At 38.5% G+C, this 14,509-nt stretch overlaps 1 protein-coding gene across 2 annotated transcripts in view; it reads left to right on the forward strand.

Annotated features, from left to right (window-relative positions):
* FBN2 (fibrillin 2) overlaps positions 1-14,509 on the forward strand; it is a 116,587-nt gene that overhangs the window by 23,316 nt on the left and 78,762 nt on the right. For both annotated transcript variants that reach the window (XM_062513743.1, XM_062513744.1), the window contains exons 7-11: positions 4,071-4,196; positions 8,829-8,954; positions 11,152-11,304; positions 12,078-12,311; positions 13,156-13,293. In XM_062513743.1, the coding sequence (XP_062369727.1) occupies positions 4,071-4,196; positions 8,829-8,954; positions 11,152-11,304; positions 12,078-12,311; positions 13,156-13,293 (777 nt within the window). The remainder of the gene's footprint in view (positions 1-4,070; positions 4,197-8,828; positions 8,955-11,151; positions 11,305-12,077; positions 12,312-13,155; positions 13,294-14,509) is intronic.

A 14,509-nucleotide genomic window follows, 5' to 3' on the forward strand; every position in this document is an offset into this window, starting at 1 on the left:
CAATAATTGTGTTGTCTTTTTCTGGCAGTATATTCCTGGTGGCAAATAGTTCTTAAGTTACTGGTTTAACCCTGTTTAACCACTGTTGCTAAATACCCTTGGGAAGCATAGAAACAATGTGGTAGTCTACTTTGTGTGATGGGTAAACAAAGGAAGTTTGAACAGCCATAATTTTTGCTACATTTTTGACATATGATTGCTAAATAGGAAGCTCAGATTGTATTTATTTCAGCTGGGCTTAGCACGCAACATTACAAGGTGATGGCAAGGCGTAAATGAAAAATGCTTGGCCTTTCTTTGGGATAAAGGGAGAGACAGAATTACTTTATTTCACAGAATCTTTGCCTTCCAGCAGTCGAAATATTTCCTTTTAGGCTCTGAGTAGTGGTGAATCCTCCTGACCTGAGCTCTGTGCTATGAGCAGGTTGGTAGCTCCATGTCTGCTCTGATGTGAATTACCAGCCCATTTTGATGCAGGAAGGGGCTGGATGTGGCACTTAGTGCCTTTCCAAAACTCCATGTTGCAGTGCAGAGCCTGCTGAAATAAGATCACAGTCTCAGAATGGTTGGGGTTGGAAGAGAGCTCTGGACATCATCCAGTTTAGCCACCTGCCAGGGCAGAGTCACACCATAGGTGACACAGCAGTGTGTCCTTGTGGAGTTGAAATGTCTCCAAACCTCCCTGGGTAGCCTGTTCTGGTGTACTGCCATCCTCGAGAGAAAGCTCAGAAAAAAAACCAAATATTTTCTCTGAGGGTTTCAGAAGCAAACAGAGGGATCTGTACTGCTTTTCAGGGTTTTTCTTTCTGTTGAGGAGATCAGATTTACAGAGACTTTGATACAAGGAGCAAAAACTTCAGTATTCAGTAAAACTACATTTGTCATGTGTCAATTAGACCAAACTCACTCAGTTCATACTTCAAGTGTTTGGCATTTTTTAAGTGAATGCTTACGACACTATGATAGACAGGTTTAGGAGTTGGTGTGAACAGCTGAAAAGCAGTGGAAGTTGCAAGCCTTGCTGTTGGAAAGGAGGTAATAATTTCAGTATGCATTAGATACCCAAATTTGACAAGATGTAACTCCTGAGTGGAAAGCTGCTCCTATTCTGCAAAGGATTTGCATGATTCAATCTTAAATAGTTTTTAGCCCCTTTTAGGGTTAATTATGTTTTCTGGGTAATGTTCTTGTATAGAATGTTGTAGTAGTAAGAGAAGCAAAACCAATCAAAATTCAAATTGTTTAGTTGTGTTCCTTTTTTGTTGTTTTTTTTCCCACAGAAGTTTCTGTTCACATGTCTTAAAGAGCAGTTGTGGCTGTTCAGACACCCCTCATTCCAAGAATTCAGGCAGGAGGAACTTCAGTGTTCTGCCTGAATGAGCTTTATTGCCACTGCTGCATGGCCTTAGGAGCAGCATAATGGCAGAAATCCTGTGTTGGATGTTCTGTCAGTTCCTCCCTGCATTCCTCAGCAGTCCCATTTCCCACCTACATCCTTTCCCTGCAGACAGTTAATTTTTTGCTCCAAGGAGAGAAGAGTGGTCATGGATGAGTTGATTTTGAAAATAGGAAGGTTCTTCTTCCTGCCTCCATTGCTGACATGGTTATGTGCATATAGCCATTACAGGAAATAAAATCCAAGAAAATCTGTTCTGTAGTAGGAATGCACTGTCTAAATTTTAAAGGCACTGATGTGAACTGGACAAGAGAGAGAAGATAGATGGAGGTTCAGCTTCATAATGAAGAGTGATGATTTCTTTTTGTAATCTAGTGCTTGGTATTAATGCGTCCGAGCTGCTGAAAATGTTGGCAGTGTTGTCTAGGATCACTTAACTCCTGCTGTGAAAATAATTATTAAAACAGGGAAAAAATAGCACGGTACTATTTCTGTTGTATGCAGTATTTCTGCTTTCTAGGGTGTAGAGGAAGAACCAGGAGCTCCCCATTGTACTCATGAACCTTTTCGTTCCCACATGCCTGATCAGTTACAAAGAAACTCTCCATACAGATTCCCCGCAGAATTAAAGAGAGAAATTTTAATTTGGACAATTTTTGTCACTCCAAAATTTGTGTCTAACATTTGACTAGATTTATTTTTCCTAGCTTTTTGGTTTTTCAGAGTTTTTTTTGAGAAACAGCCCACAGATCAGAAAGGGAAGGTGCATGTTTAAAGTTAGCTGTACAAATCCCACAGGCATTTTGCAGAGAAAACTCTGCAAAAGCACAAAATCTTTTTTCCTTTACCAAATACTAGACTGTGAACACATGGAAACATTCTACTTAATCTGTAACATATTGAACTTTTGTATATAGAGCTCTGTCTACAAAGTTATTAATCAAATTTGGTGTTTATGGTAAAAAGTTTCTTGTGTTAATATGATTGAGGTTTAAAAGTGTAAGTGGATAATTAATAATGCTGAAATTCTTGTGTGGTTTAGCCTAACTGTCAAAGATACTAGAAAAAAAAAAGCTTCATTTCATTTTTCTTGTATTTAAAAAAAAATTAATACATTCTAAAACAGCATTTAGGAAGCAATTGATAAAATATGCCATTTTAGTAAAAAAACTCCTGTTGTTCTTGACTTTTCTCGGTCCCAAAACACCAATAATGTATTAAAATAAACTTGAATTTTCAGAAAAAGGTGATACTGACACAAAAAACTGCATCACTCTTCTAGCATATATATATTTTTATGATAGGATTAAAGTTGAATATGCTTGCTTTCTTCACATTTAAATACAATGTAAATACCTTAAATATGATGTAAAAATAATGCATTGCATCACTTGGATTGGCTCTTCAGGCTTCAGCAAAGCTCAACATCTATTTGCTGTCTTAAAATAGCTGAAGGAAATCAATGGAAACCAATAGAGCTTAAAATTTTGTTCAGCTCAGGCCTCCAGTGATACTTCTGTTTTTGGGAGGTGTTCATTGACTGCTGCTGCTGCTGTTAATTCACTATTCCTTGACATCTTCAACTTCTAAAACTGTGTAAGACACACTGTGGATTTTTAACAACTTATCTGCTGACACGGGAACCTTAATTTAATTGTTAATAAGGGACAAAAGGCACAGGCACACTGTGTGTGATAAATGGATTTTGAGGCCCCAGGGTCAGAAGACAAACACCACATGTTCTACTCCGTAGGGAGCCTCTGGGTGGGCTGTGTATCAATAAATGCTGGAACCATCTACTTTCTAGATGTTGCTAAGTCATGTCAAGGTTCACAGAATCACAGAATAATCAGGGTTGGAAGGAATCTCTGGAGAGCACCCAATACAGCCCCTCAGTCCTTAAAATACTTCAGACATGAAGTGTTTGATTTCCAAGTAAACAAGCAGCAAGCACTGGTTATTTAGGGGAAAAACAAATTAAAATGGAAAAAAAAAATAATAAAGTCCTTAATCTGTTTGCAGTCTAACTGTTGCATTTTGGACATGTTAGCATGCTGGCTAAATCAGGACTCAGGAACTAAACCCCCAAAAAACCCCAAACCTGTAAAAAATGCTTCCCTTCTTCCTGGACTCTGAGAAATTATGCTTGCTTAAATGGAAAAGCAGGTGACTGGACAAGGCAAATACCATAGATTTATCTATAGCACAAGCACCAGGACGAATAAAAGCTGAGGAAACTCTATAATCCACAAACTCAAGTGGAATTTCAGTGCCTTGTAAGGGCACCTTACATCCACCTGAATCGTCCACCTGAAAAAGAGTTCCATATTCTTGCCAGATGTTATCTGGAGGCACCACACAGCTGGAACAAACAGGTCCAGAAGATTGCTGAAACTGTGGATGGTAATTTCATGGTTACAGGTACTAAGGGAGCCAACCAGGAGAAACTTACTGTTGGAGACTTTTACATACAAACGTACAGAAACACAGGGTGGTTTGTATGTAACCAAATTAGAGCTGGGGGAAAAAAAAACAAACAAAAAAAGCCAAAATCCCAACACAATTTGAAATGGAAGTAGAAATAAATGAAATGCAACAGGAAGTTAATGGAAGTAACTTGCGTATCTTGTGTCAGGTAATCCGATCTGGGTCCTTTTTTTGTGTGTGTTTGCAGATGTTGATGAGTGCCAGGCTATCCCTGGAGTCTGCCAAGGAGGAAACTGCATTAATTCAGTAGGTTCATACGAGTGCAGGTGTCCTGTGGGCCACAAACAGAATGAGGCAACTCAAAAATGTGATGGTAAGTGATGCTGTAGAACATACCTAAAGAGGGGTTTTGCAGAGCATTAGAGCACTTTGGTAATAAGCATTGTTAAATTGTTGAATACTTGCAATGTCTGATCTGGACATGCATAACATCACTGAACTGTGCTTTTACTTTCTACTTTGCAGCATCCCATATTTCTACTTGGCTCTTCCTATTTTGCATGAGATTTTTTTTTTTTGTCTGACTCTTGTGGGTAAAAGATGGTGTTTATTCTCTTTGAAAATTCAGAACTGTTGATAAAAACTGTGTAACATACAACTGCTGCTGAGTTGCTAGAATTTTCTTTGTTTTTTTAAATATATAATTCAGGTAGATATTTGTGGCCTAGTGACTACAGAGTGAAAGCAAATGTGGCAGTTTTGATGAGTCTGGGTGAGTGAAAAATACCAACGAAATGCCCTCCTCTTTTGAGTGAAAAATTAAGCAGACCATGTTTAATAAGTGTAATTTAATAAACATAGACCACATTTAGTCAGCAAACCTGTCAATGCAATTAAGAGCAGTAGTTCCTTATAATTTAAAATAATGTGAAAGAGAATTGCTGAGTTTTTGTGAGTTTGCTGAGGACTTCACTGATTTCAGTGACTTGTTCATGCCTTTGAAAGAAATCAGAACTTTAGACTTCATCCCAAACAGTGGGTGCTTTCACATTTAAGTTGTGCTGATTAGAGGAGTTTCTTATTGAAGGCTTTGACTTGTTTGCTGGCAATTTAATTATAGTAACAAATTACATTATACTCAGTATTCAATTACAAATACATGGTTTGTAGCCAAACATCCCCTCAGAGTTTTACTGAGATTTGCCTACTGTATAACATTCACAGAAAAATGAACTAATATATTCAGTTTAAAAATCATGACTTTTCAATGAAAGTGTTGCTTCTGGTGTTGTTGAAAGTAATATTAATTACTTTTAAAAAATGTTTAAATTCCAAAGTTTTTTTTTCCAGTCCTGTCTTCCCCATTCTTCTGTTTTTCTGTGGTTTGGGATTTTTGTGTTGACTAGTTTAAATTTCTGCTCAGCACCCAAAAGGGTAGTCAGGTATGTAGATGCTCATGGTTGAAAAGGAACAGTGAAAGTCAGAAGGTCCCTGAAAACTTCAAAAATTGTATTAGGAAATTAAGCATTTGGCATGGAAATTGTTATGTTTGTCTCTGACCTCCTGGTATCAGCACATGGGGATTTGAAATACAGGGTAGGGTGAAAGACAAGAGAGATGGAGAGAGAAAGGAAGGGAGAAAGAAAGATAAAAAGAAAAAGAAGGGAAAAAAAAGGGGGGGAGGAGAATCTCTTGCTTTGGCTTTCTACACAAATTAGGACAAGAGGTCCTTTATTGGTCTAGTCCTTGATTTTTACCCACAGACTCATAACCTGTTCGTGGCTGTTTCTCTTGTCTGTCTCTCCATGCCTATGATCCATTCTTTTCTGTTAGAAGTACACTTGGTTTTCTGATTCTCTTGACTGTGGCTCTTTTGATGCCAAAATAATGTATTCAGAGACATGTTTCCTTGCTTCTGAAAACAGTACTTAGAGCATTCTTTGCATTCTGTTTTAGGCTAGAATTGTTGAAAACTTTATTCTGCACTTCTTGGTAAGAGGAAAAGATGAATGTATTTTTAACATCTTAAAAAGCTGTGGTGCTAATGGGACAATGCATAATAGAGGTGAAACATCATCTTCAGCCTTATTTTGCTATTATTTCATGGTTCACTAATCAACAGGTCTTCATTTCCTGATGTTGGCAGCCTGCTGCAGACCAGCTCATATGTTCTGGCTTTTTGTCTTTCTAGCCCCTGCCACTTCTGTCCGTTGCAGAAGTTAAACACTAATTAGTCTCTGGTCACTGCTTCCCTGGTCACATAATTCCCCACAGGGAATTAGGCAAGTAACAGCCCTCTCCTTACAGTTTGTACCATCTTTTCTGGGAAAGAAAAACATTGTGAAAGTTCACAGCCAAGATGGGAATCCCAAAATTACACCAGGATAATACCATACTTACATTACTCTAGCAATGGAGCAGGGAATGAAAGATAAGCCATGGTGCTATTCTGGCTTTTTTTTTTTTTTTTACTTGTTTGCTTAATTAAGTGCTCATGATCTCTCAGGGTTAAATTTATAGGAAAAACCTACAGCAAACTTCAAACAATTGCACTTCCAGAGGCTGGAATCTTGCCATAATTATTCAGACCTGCTTTAGTATAACAGCAATTCTCCTAGGAGAATTGATTATTTCAAGGGAGAGATTTGATACGCCCCTGGGCATCCACATGAATTTTGTGGGTTAGGGTTTTTTTTTCCTATTGTTCTTCCTGGAAACAACAGCACTTGTTAGAATAAGTAGGAATGTCCACATTGTGCTTTTTGTACCATAACAGCTGAAAAAACTGGGGGAAGGCCATTACAGGGATTGTACCAAATTCCAGATATCCAGTTCACCAATATGGTGTCTTAGCTCAACAAAAGAAAACCCCAAACCCTTCGTTTTTATTTTTTTCCCTAAAAGTTCTTGTTGACAATATACTGAGTTTTCACTGTCTTTTTAGAAATGAAATGCTGTTAATTTTTAGGATGTTATTATCTCACAGAGTTAATGGAACTTACATCTTTGGGTTATTCAGAGATTAATTAAATGTAAGGAAGCTCAGAAGAGCGAGAAACTTTCAGTTATGCTTGCTGCTATACAAAAGGGGTGGAGTATTACTTACTGTGTTCCAGGGATCTAATAAATGTGTTTTACTTACTCTTCTCAAATAGCAAATACATCATACTTGTTAAATAGATGTAGTTAGTTGTGACACCCTTTACAATTAAAGGTCTTCTGATAGGTGGGATACCTCTGTTGTTTTTCCAAAAATATACCTTACTGTGTACTTTTGATATCAAAAGTTTAAGACTATATGAAACAGATTAAGGCCTTAACAAAAAAACAAAAAAAGAAAAAGTGGCATGAAGATGGAAAGAATACCTTAAAAGAAACAGCTATATTTCAGATTTTCCTGCTTCAATGTATAATTTCATTCAACTGTATGCTATTCAGACTTGGTCCTACCAGGTAGTACTACTTTCTAATACTGTTCTCAAGACTAAAACTGTTTTCAAGGAACCCTTTCCCAGAATTCAGCAGTTAAGAGCCCCACTTCTGGTACTTGTAATTTAATTATTTATAAAACCCTGCTTTCCCCTAGCAGTAAAAGCCATGAATTCTGAATTGTAGGTAGCCAGGCTAGGTCCTTTTGGCAGAAACTCACTGGGTAATAAATCTGCAAAATTTTTTTTCACACATTTAAATAATTATTTCTCACGTTGAGACTGGCTGTCCCACCCTGTGTGCAGCACTGGAACCATTCATGCCACAGCTTCACCCTTAACACAGCATCTCCTCTTATTTATATTTGGAGCATTTTCCCTGAGACCATTAATTTATGTATTTTGGAGGAGGGGGGAGGGAAGAAAATTAGTAACTTTTTCAATCAGCTTCACTAAACATAGGCTTCCTGAGGTGAGGTCTCAGAACTTCCAGTCAGAGGTAATAACGGTATTTTGAAATAATTGCACATGCAAGAACCAGGGAGGGGGAAGTAGAGACAGAGATTTGGCTCAAAAACCAGTGAAACAAAAAATCCAATTACTTGTTATTGCTTCAGTAAGTTTAAATTATTCTTCCACCAGGTTTCTCCACGTTAATTGGTTTTGCTGTTCACATATAGAAGACTATGGAGTTTTCCTTCTGCTCTGATCACTGCCTAGATTTTAGGAAGGTGCTTTTTTACCTTCCCAACTTCCTGTCATTCTTGGACAAGAGCCCTAGGGAGTGTTGAACTCCCATGCATGTAGCTGGTTAGGAAGGACAGTCTGCATCCTGCAGCTTTGCAGAAGTGGTGAAAAACTTCCTTCATATGCCTTTCACTTGCCAGCTACAAACTCCTTATTCACTGCTCTGATGGGCTTTGCACTGTTGGACCACTGGTTTGGAATTTGGCAGCCCCTTGTTAACACACAGCAGCTCGTTTATCAGCGTGGTGACATCTCACTTTTTACATATTTACACACAAAATTGCCTCGGCATTCAGGTGGCACCACTGCTTTCAGTCAGTGAACTGAAAAAATATATATTTGAACTGGCCAAAAGGTTCATTTGCATTTGAAGGGCTTCGCCAAAATTCTTTCTTGCAGTCGGAGTGTTAGGGGGCTAGAAAGCAGTCAGATCTCATGAGCAGTATTTGTGTGGTCACAGGAAGCCCAGAGATGTCCTGGCTGGCTGCTGTGCCATCCTTCTCCCTTCAGCCTGAAAGCAGGATGTGTATTTTGGCATTCCAGTTGTAGCTGTTCTGTGCTTCTCAGAGGTGCCACTGAGTCATTCAGAAGAAGGAAATTTCAGCCTGCTCTGGTATACTCTGTGATTTGAAGTGTTAAACACCTAGTGCATCTATGAGGGAAACCTTCAACAGGTGGCAAAGAAAACTATTTTCAGCAAGCAAGCACCAGCAATATTTTATTCAGAGTTAAATAACAGCTTCATTTCAGAAAAGCTCTCTTTGCCTCTTTTTCCTGCAGCATGTACCAGTGCTTTGCTAATTATCCCATGTCCTTTCCTTTTTGGGTAGATATTGATGAATGCAGTGTCATCCCAGGGATTTGTGATGGTGGCGTTTGCTCCAACACCGTGGGGAGTTACTTCTGCATCTGCCCATGGGGTTTTGTCACATCTGTGGATGCATCCTGCACTCCTGGTAGGTGCTCCAGCCATCTGGCACTTCCTCCCTGTCCCAGGGCCTCACTCAGTTGTCCAGGCAAACATAGGAATTGTTAATTTTATTTGTTTCTCAGTGATGGGCATCTGATGAGCCCAAAAGTTAAGCTCACTTTGGTTCTAAAGGAGCAAACATTTATCCCTACTTGGTGCTTCAAATCCCATCTCACACAGGTTAATTTAACCTTTAATTTAACCTGGTCAACATAAGGCATAAACAGAAACTCAAAAGGCACTAAGTAGCATATGCTAATGTGACACTAATTTGTCAGAAACAGATAATGAAGCAAACAAATTGTTAGATTTCAATAGATTGCACCTTTACAGGACAGTTTATTTAATAGCTATCCTTACATTTTTGTTTATTCCCACAAGTCTTGATTTCTTATATAAAAGTGCATGTGTTAAGTATGTGATTTAATCCATTCTGATCAGTTAACTATAAATACTGCATGCCACGTGTAAAAACCTTAATGATTGATAACAGTAATGTATTTTCTAGGTCTCATGTGATTCTTATTTGAGCTATTCAGAGCTCTTTGTTCTCATATTGGGGAAGGGATAGGAATTCTGAAGAGGTTTATGACCTGTATATAAATGACGTAAGCACGTAGCAGCACAAGACCAAGTGATTTAATAATTTTTTTAATGATGTAGCCAACCTCTGTTATTCAGGGTCACCTGAAGAATGCCAACTTCAAATACATTGTGGCTAGGCTCAGGAATAGTGAAAACCTGTGATTTCCAATATGATCAAAATTTCTATGGATTTTGGCATATTTCATAATTTAATTTTTGAAGTCAGCTCCCAAAACCTGACTGTTGCAGGAAAAGGGCAGAGGGCAGGTCCTTATGTTAAAAAGAAAATGTGCCTGGAAGTTCTTCTGCTCCATATACTTGTATTAGAGTATAATTCATATACTCTGGAAGTATAATTTCTCATTCACTTAGGAGAAGAGTGAAGAATGCAAACCTTAATACAAAGTACTTTATTCTTCCTAGTTTAAGATGAATATTTGCTTTCAATTAAAGCATCAGGATCTGCTCAGTCCATGTCCTTTCAAATTAATTGAGCTTTACTTGCAGTCAGCAATCAGGACTGTGACAAAGATCATTTGCCCTTGAAAGAGAGTAGTTTTCACATGGCATTTCCAAATACTCTGTTGTACTTTCAGTCAACTGAGCAGAGCAGAGTGAACAGTATTTTTTTCAGTTAGATACATCTAAACCAAGGAAAAATTAATTAAATTAATTTATGGTGTTGATCTCGCTACATGAAGTATCTCGGGTTTTGCCATGATAGAGTTTATATATACACACATACACACACACATATATATGGTTTTTTAAAATTTCTTTTTGTCTTTCATATCAACCACATTTCCTGTTGGATTGAGCAGACTTTAGAATTGCATGGTGGATTAATGCAGAGCTAATGCCACTGCACCTGTGTGATCCTGCAGTAAATCCAGTGTGGAGTATGTGGGCAGATAATTATTGGGTGCAGTTTAGATGTTGTTGGGGTTTTTGTTTGGTTGGTTTTGGTTTTGTTTATTTAAATACAGCTTGCAAAGCATTTTCATCCTTACCTCAGGTGAACAAGGGAAAGTAGCTTTGAGAGGTCATGTTGGTGCCTTTTTCTCTGGCCCTAAATATACGAGTCAGGCAAAATCAGGGTGATAAAAAGGGTACCTTTATATGAGGATCCTCAAATACACAAATTCATCAGGTAGAAAAGGCTGAAGATGCACCCACCGTGTAACACATGTACAGTTTTTATAGATTCTGGAAATTAGTGTATCTGACATGTTAGGAACCAGTTAGGAACTCTCGTGGTGAAGTAATTCCACCTTCTAGTTCTAGCACCTTCTAGATTCTCCCCCCTTAGGATGAGATCCAGGCCCTGTTTACAGAAGTCTGTCTTGGAAAGTTGGTTTCAGTCCTGATTTCTAAGGGAAAACCATGCAGCACAGGGATCCCGGAATTTGTTTTGTCATTCTCCCTAGGAAAATCTTGAAACCAAGGTGCAATATGAGGCTACAATGCTACATGTATAAAGGATACAGAGAATATATAAAAGAAAGAAGGGTAAAACCAAACCGGCATTCATGTCACTATTTTGTTTTGTTTTGTTTTGTTTTGTTTTGTTTTGTTTTTGTTTCTGACTTGACTGCCAGACCAGAGAGCAGGCAGCTGTTTCTCCAGCACTGTGAGTGGCCGCTGTGCCCAGGAGCTGCCCGGGAGGCACACCAGAAGGCAGTGCTGCTGTGAGTCTGGCCACTGCTGGGCTAGTGGCTCTGTCCAGGAGGTGTGTCCTTTCAGAGGATCTGGTGAGTGCCCCTCTTGGTTTGGCTGGTTTGTTTTCTCCTTCCTGGTTCATTCTGCTTTGGGTGGAGGTCACTGGAGTGTTGTAAACTGGTTTAAAATGTAGGCTAAACAAAAAAAAAATAAGGTCGTGGATTAGATTATTATTTCTTTCCGTGTTTTTAATACTGATATTACCATCTATTAACCATTTTTCTTTTTGGTCCATGGTTGTTTGGGACGTGTTTCTTTGATGTCCTTTTGTTGACTTCGGAATTGGTTTTTGGGAAATAGTAAGATTTTGTGGTCAGGCTCAAGGAGAAAGTGACTCTTGGGGTTCATAGTTAATTTTGATTTAAAGGAGCAGCTGCTCTCTTGTTCAATTGCATTTTGGGTTACTTTGAACTAGAATGCATCAGATTTTAAGTTGCTCTTTTGGTTCTGCTCAGAGAGGAATGGTGCACATCCCTCACGAGAGGTATTTTCTTTATCAACACCTCCAAGAAACCAGGGAGTTACAGTGCTTCTGTCAACACATCAACGAGGCTCTTTCAACAAATAGTTGAACAAATATTCTTAAATTACAGCATTCTTTTTTATAATTCCTTGTATCCTTCCTCAAGCAACGCTTGCCCACAGCCAAGGGAGGTTGGGTGCAGCAAGGGGAATGTGCGCCGTTGGGGAATTGAGGAGTTGCCATCCTGGATTTTGTAGCACACAGGGAGAGCTGTGCCTTCCTTTTGAGCTGTCTGTGAGACGCTGACCTGGTCTGTGCTTCTCTGTCCCCCCTGTCTGACAGATGACCACCGCAGGCTGTGTGTGGACAGTGCCCCTGCCCTAGGCGGCTCCCGGCGCGGTGGAGCTGGAGGGAATGGATTCCTTCCTGGGGGCAATGGAAATGGCTTCGGACCAAGAGGAGCAGGGTTCATCCCCATCCCAGGAAGCAACGGATTCTCCCCAGCTGTGGGTGCAACAGGGGTAGGAGCAGGTGGTCACAGTCCCACTGGAAGTGGCCCGATCATTACAGGGCTGAGTAAGTGCTTGCCTTCTGACTTGCTTGACTTTTTTTTTCTTTTTTTCACTATTCCTTCTGTTTTTGTTTTATTTTTACTGCTCAATCTGGATACAATAGAGTGTTCTTAAGACTTAAAAATGACTTTGCTATCCAGTCACGTTTTAAACACCTCAGCTGATACATCAGGAAATTCAGGAGCCCTCCTTTTAAAAAGAGTTCAAAGGCAGAGGTTTTTGCTTGACTTCAGTTACAGAGTCCCTGAGCATGTGTTCCTGTTGAGGTGTCTTTGTCAGCCCTAATAAAACTCCACATTTCTAAGTGTTTTCAAAAAACCCACCGGGGTTTAAAATAAACTGCCTTCTGTATTTCCTCTTCCAACTGTAAAACCTACTTACTCTGCAGAAACAGTGCCTTGGCTGAAAGCCCAAGGTGAATGATTTTCTGGCAGAAGTCTCATGGATGCCATGAGAGGATAAACATTGCTTATTACGTGTGTAAACACATCTCTGGGATCACAACCACAGAGATCATAAAATGTAAGAAGTGTTATTAAGACAGGTACACCAAAAATTGCTTCGACTTTCACACAGATTGTGGTTTATCCATGAGCTCACTGACAGGCTCATCAGGCCATAGACAGAAGTGATAAACCATATTTAGGAATATTTGTCTAATGCGGTTTTTATTTCCAAGAACTGTTTGTAGTTGTTAGTTTACTGCCAAGTCAACAGATAGTGCTTTGAAAAAGGTGGTTTTTATATGTTTGTGCACCTGATTACATCCTTTCTGAAGCCAAGTGTAATACATTTCCTTCATTTGAAAATATAAATATCTGCCTCTTATTCTGATTTTTTTATATTAGCAATACTCAATCAGACAATAGACAACTGCAAGCACCATCCCAACCTTTGTTTGAATGGACGTTGTATACCAACCCCCTCTAGTTACAGATGTGAATGCAACATGGGATATAAGCAGGATGCAAATGGGGATTGTGTTGGTGAGTGTACATTTCAAAATCCGTTTTTGTAATCTTCTTCATCCTTAAAATCCATGCTTTTTTTTCAGAGAAATCATATTCATTTTAATGATACTGCTCTTCAGAGAGAGTGCAAAGACCATGATATTAATTACACAAGAATATTTTCAGTTTTCTATGAGAGTAATCTGTTTTTTTACCAAGAAAAAAAACCCTTTCATTGTAGATACTGGTATTGAGTACTCCTATTCCTGCATTTAAAGGCTATTGCACATTTTTGTCACATTCAATAAAATAAGTTCTTCATTTTCTTTTTTGTTAGGCTCACAAAACTCCACTTTTGGGATGTAGTATTGTTATGATCATTATGGTGAAAGGTAGAATTTATGTTTTTCCTCCTTATAAGGATTTATGACAATTTGAAAAACACAAAATAATTTTAAAATTGCATTAATTAACTTCTGGTTAAAATTGCATTTCATATGAAAATACAGAATGCTAACTTTATATAACAGGAACTGAATTTGGAATCCTACACTTTTTTTTCAATTACTGTGGACTTCACTCTTGCAGTGTCCAAAATTCATCAGTTATTTCAGAGAAAATACAATATTTGGGAGTTCTTGTGGGGTGATTGTGTGAAGAGGAACTCCCTATGCAGGATACATAGATTAATGTATAGGATCCTAAATAAAAAGTTCTGGTTATATTTTGGGTTGAACCTTTGTTTAATGAGTCTTTATAAAGAGATTGAGATCTGTGAATGAAAAATATCACACAGGAGCTTGTTAGCAGTAGGCTTCATTCACAGTAAGTGTGGGTTTAAAATCAATGTCTAATGTCTCTGTGGATTGCAGGTGTCCTAGTTCAGCTCTGCTCTTGCATCAGAGAGGTTGGTTGTACCCGGCCACTGTACACCCTCATTTTAAGAAAACTCAGTTAACTGGAAGTCCACCATGTTCCGAAGCAGTTGGACTGCTCCCATAGTCAAATAATCCAGAAAGTTTTCAGAGCATCTAATCTCATTTAAACAACAAATTTGCAAAAAACAAATTCAGCTTATTATTATTATTTCTTGTCTTATCCTCCCTACACAAGGAAAGCAGTTCAGCTCTTCATTTCAGTTTTTGTACTTGTATGTTGATAAGGTTCTTCTTTATGATATGACGAGCTTGATTTTTTTTTTTTAGCTTTTTTATTTGGGTGGGGGTTTTCTGTACCTCTAATCTCTGACTGG

Source organism: Cinclus cinclus, chromosome Z (genome assembly GCF_963662255.1).
Source record: "Cinclus cinclus chromosome Z, bCinCin1.1, whole genome shotgun sequence".
NCBI classification, from domain to species: domain Eukaryota; kingdom Metazoa; phylum Chordata; class Aves; order Passeriformes; family Cinclidae; genus Cinclus; species Cinclus cinclus.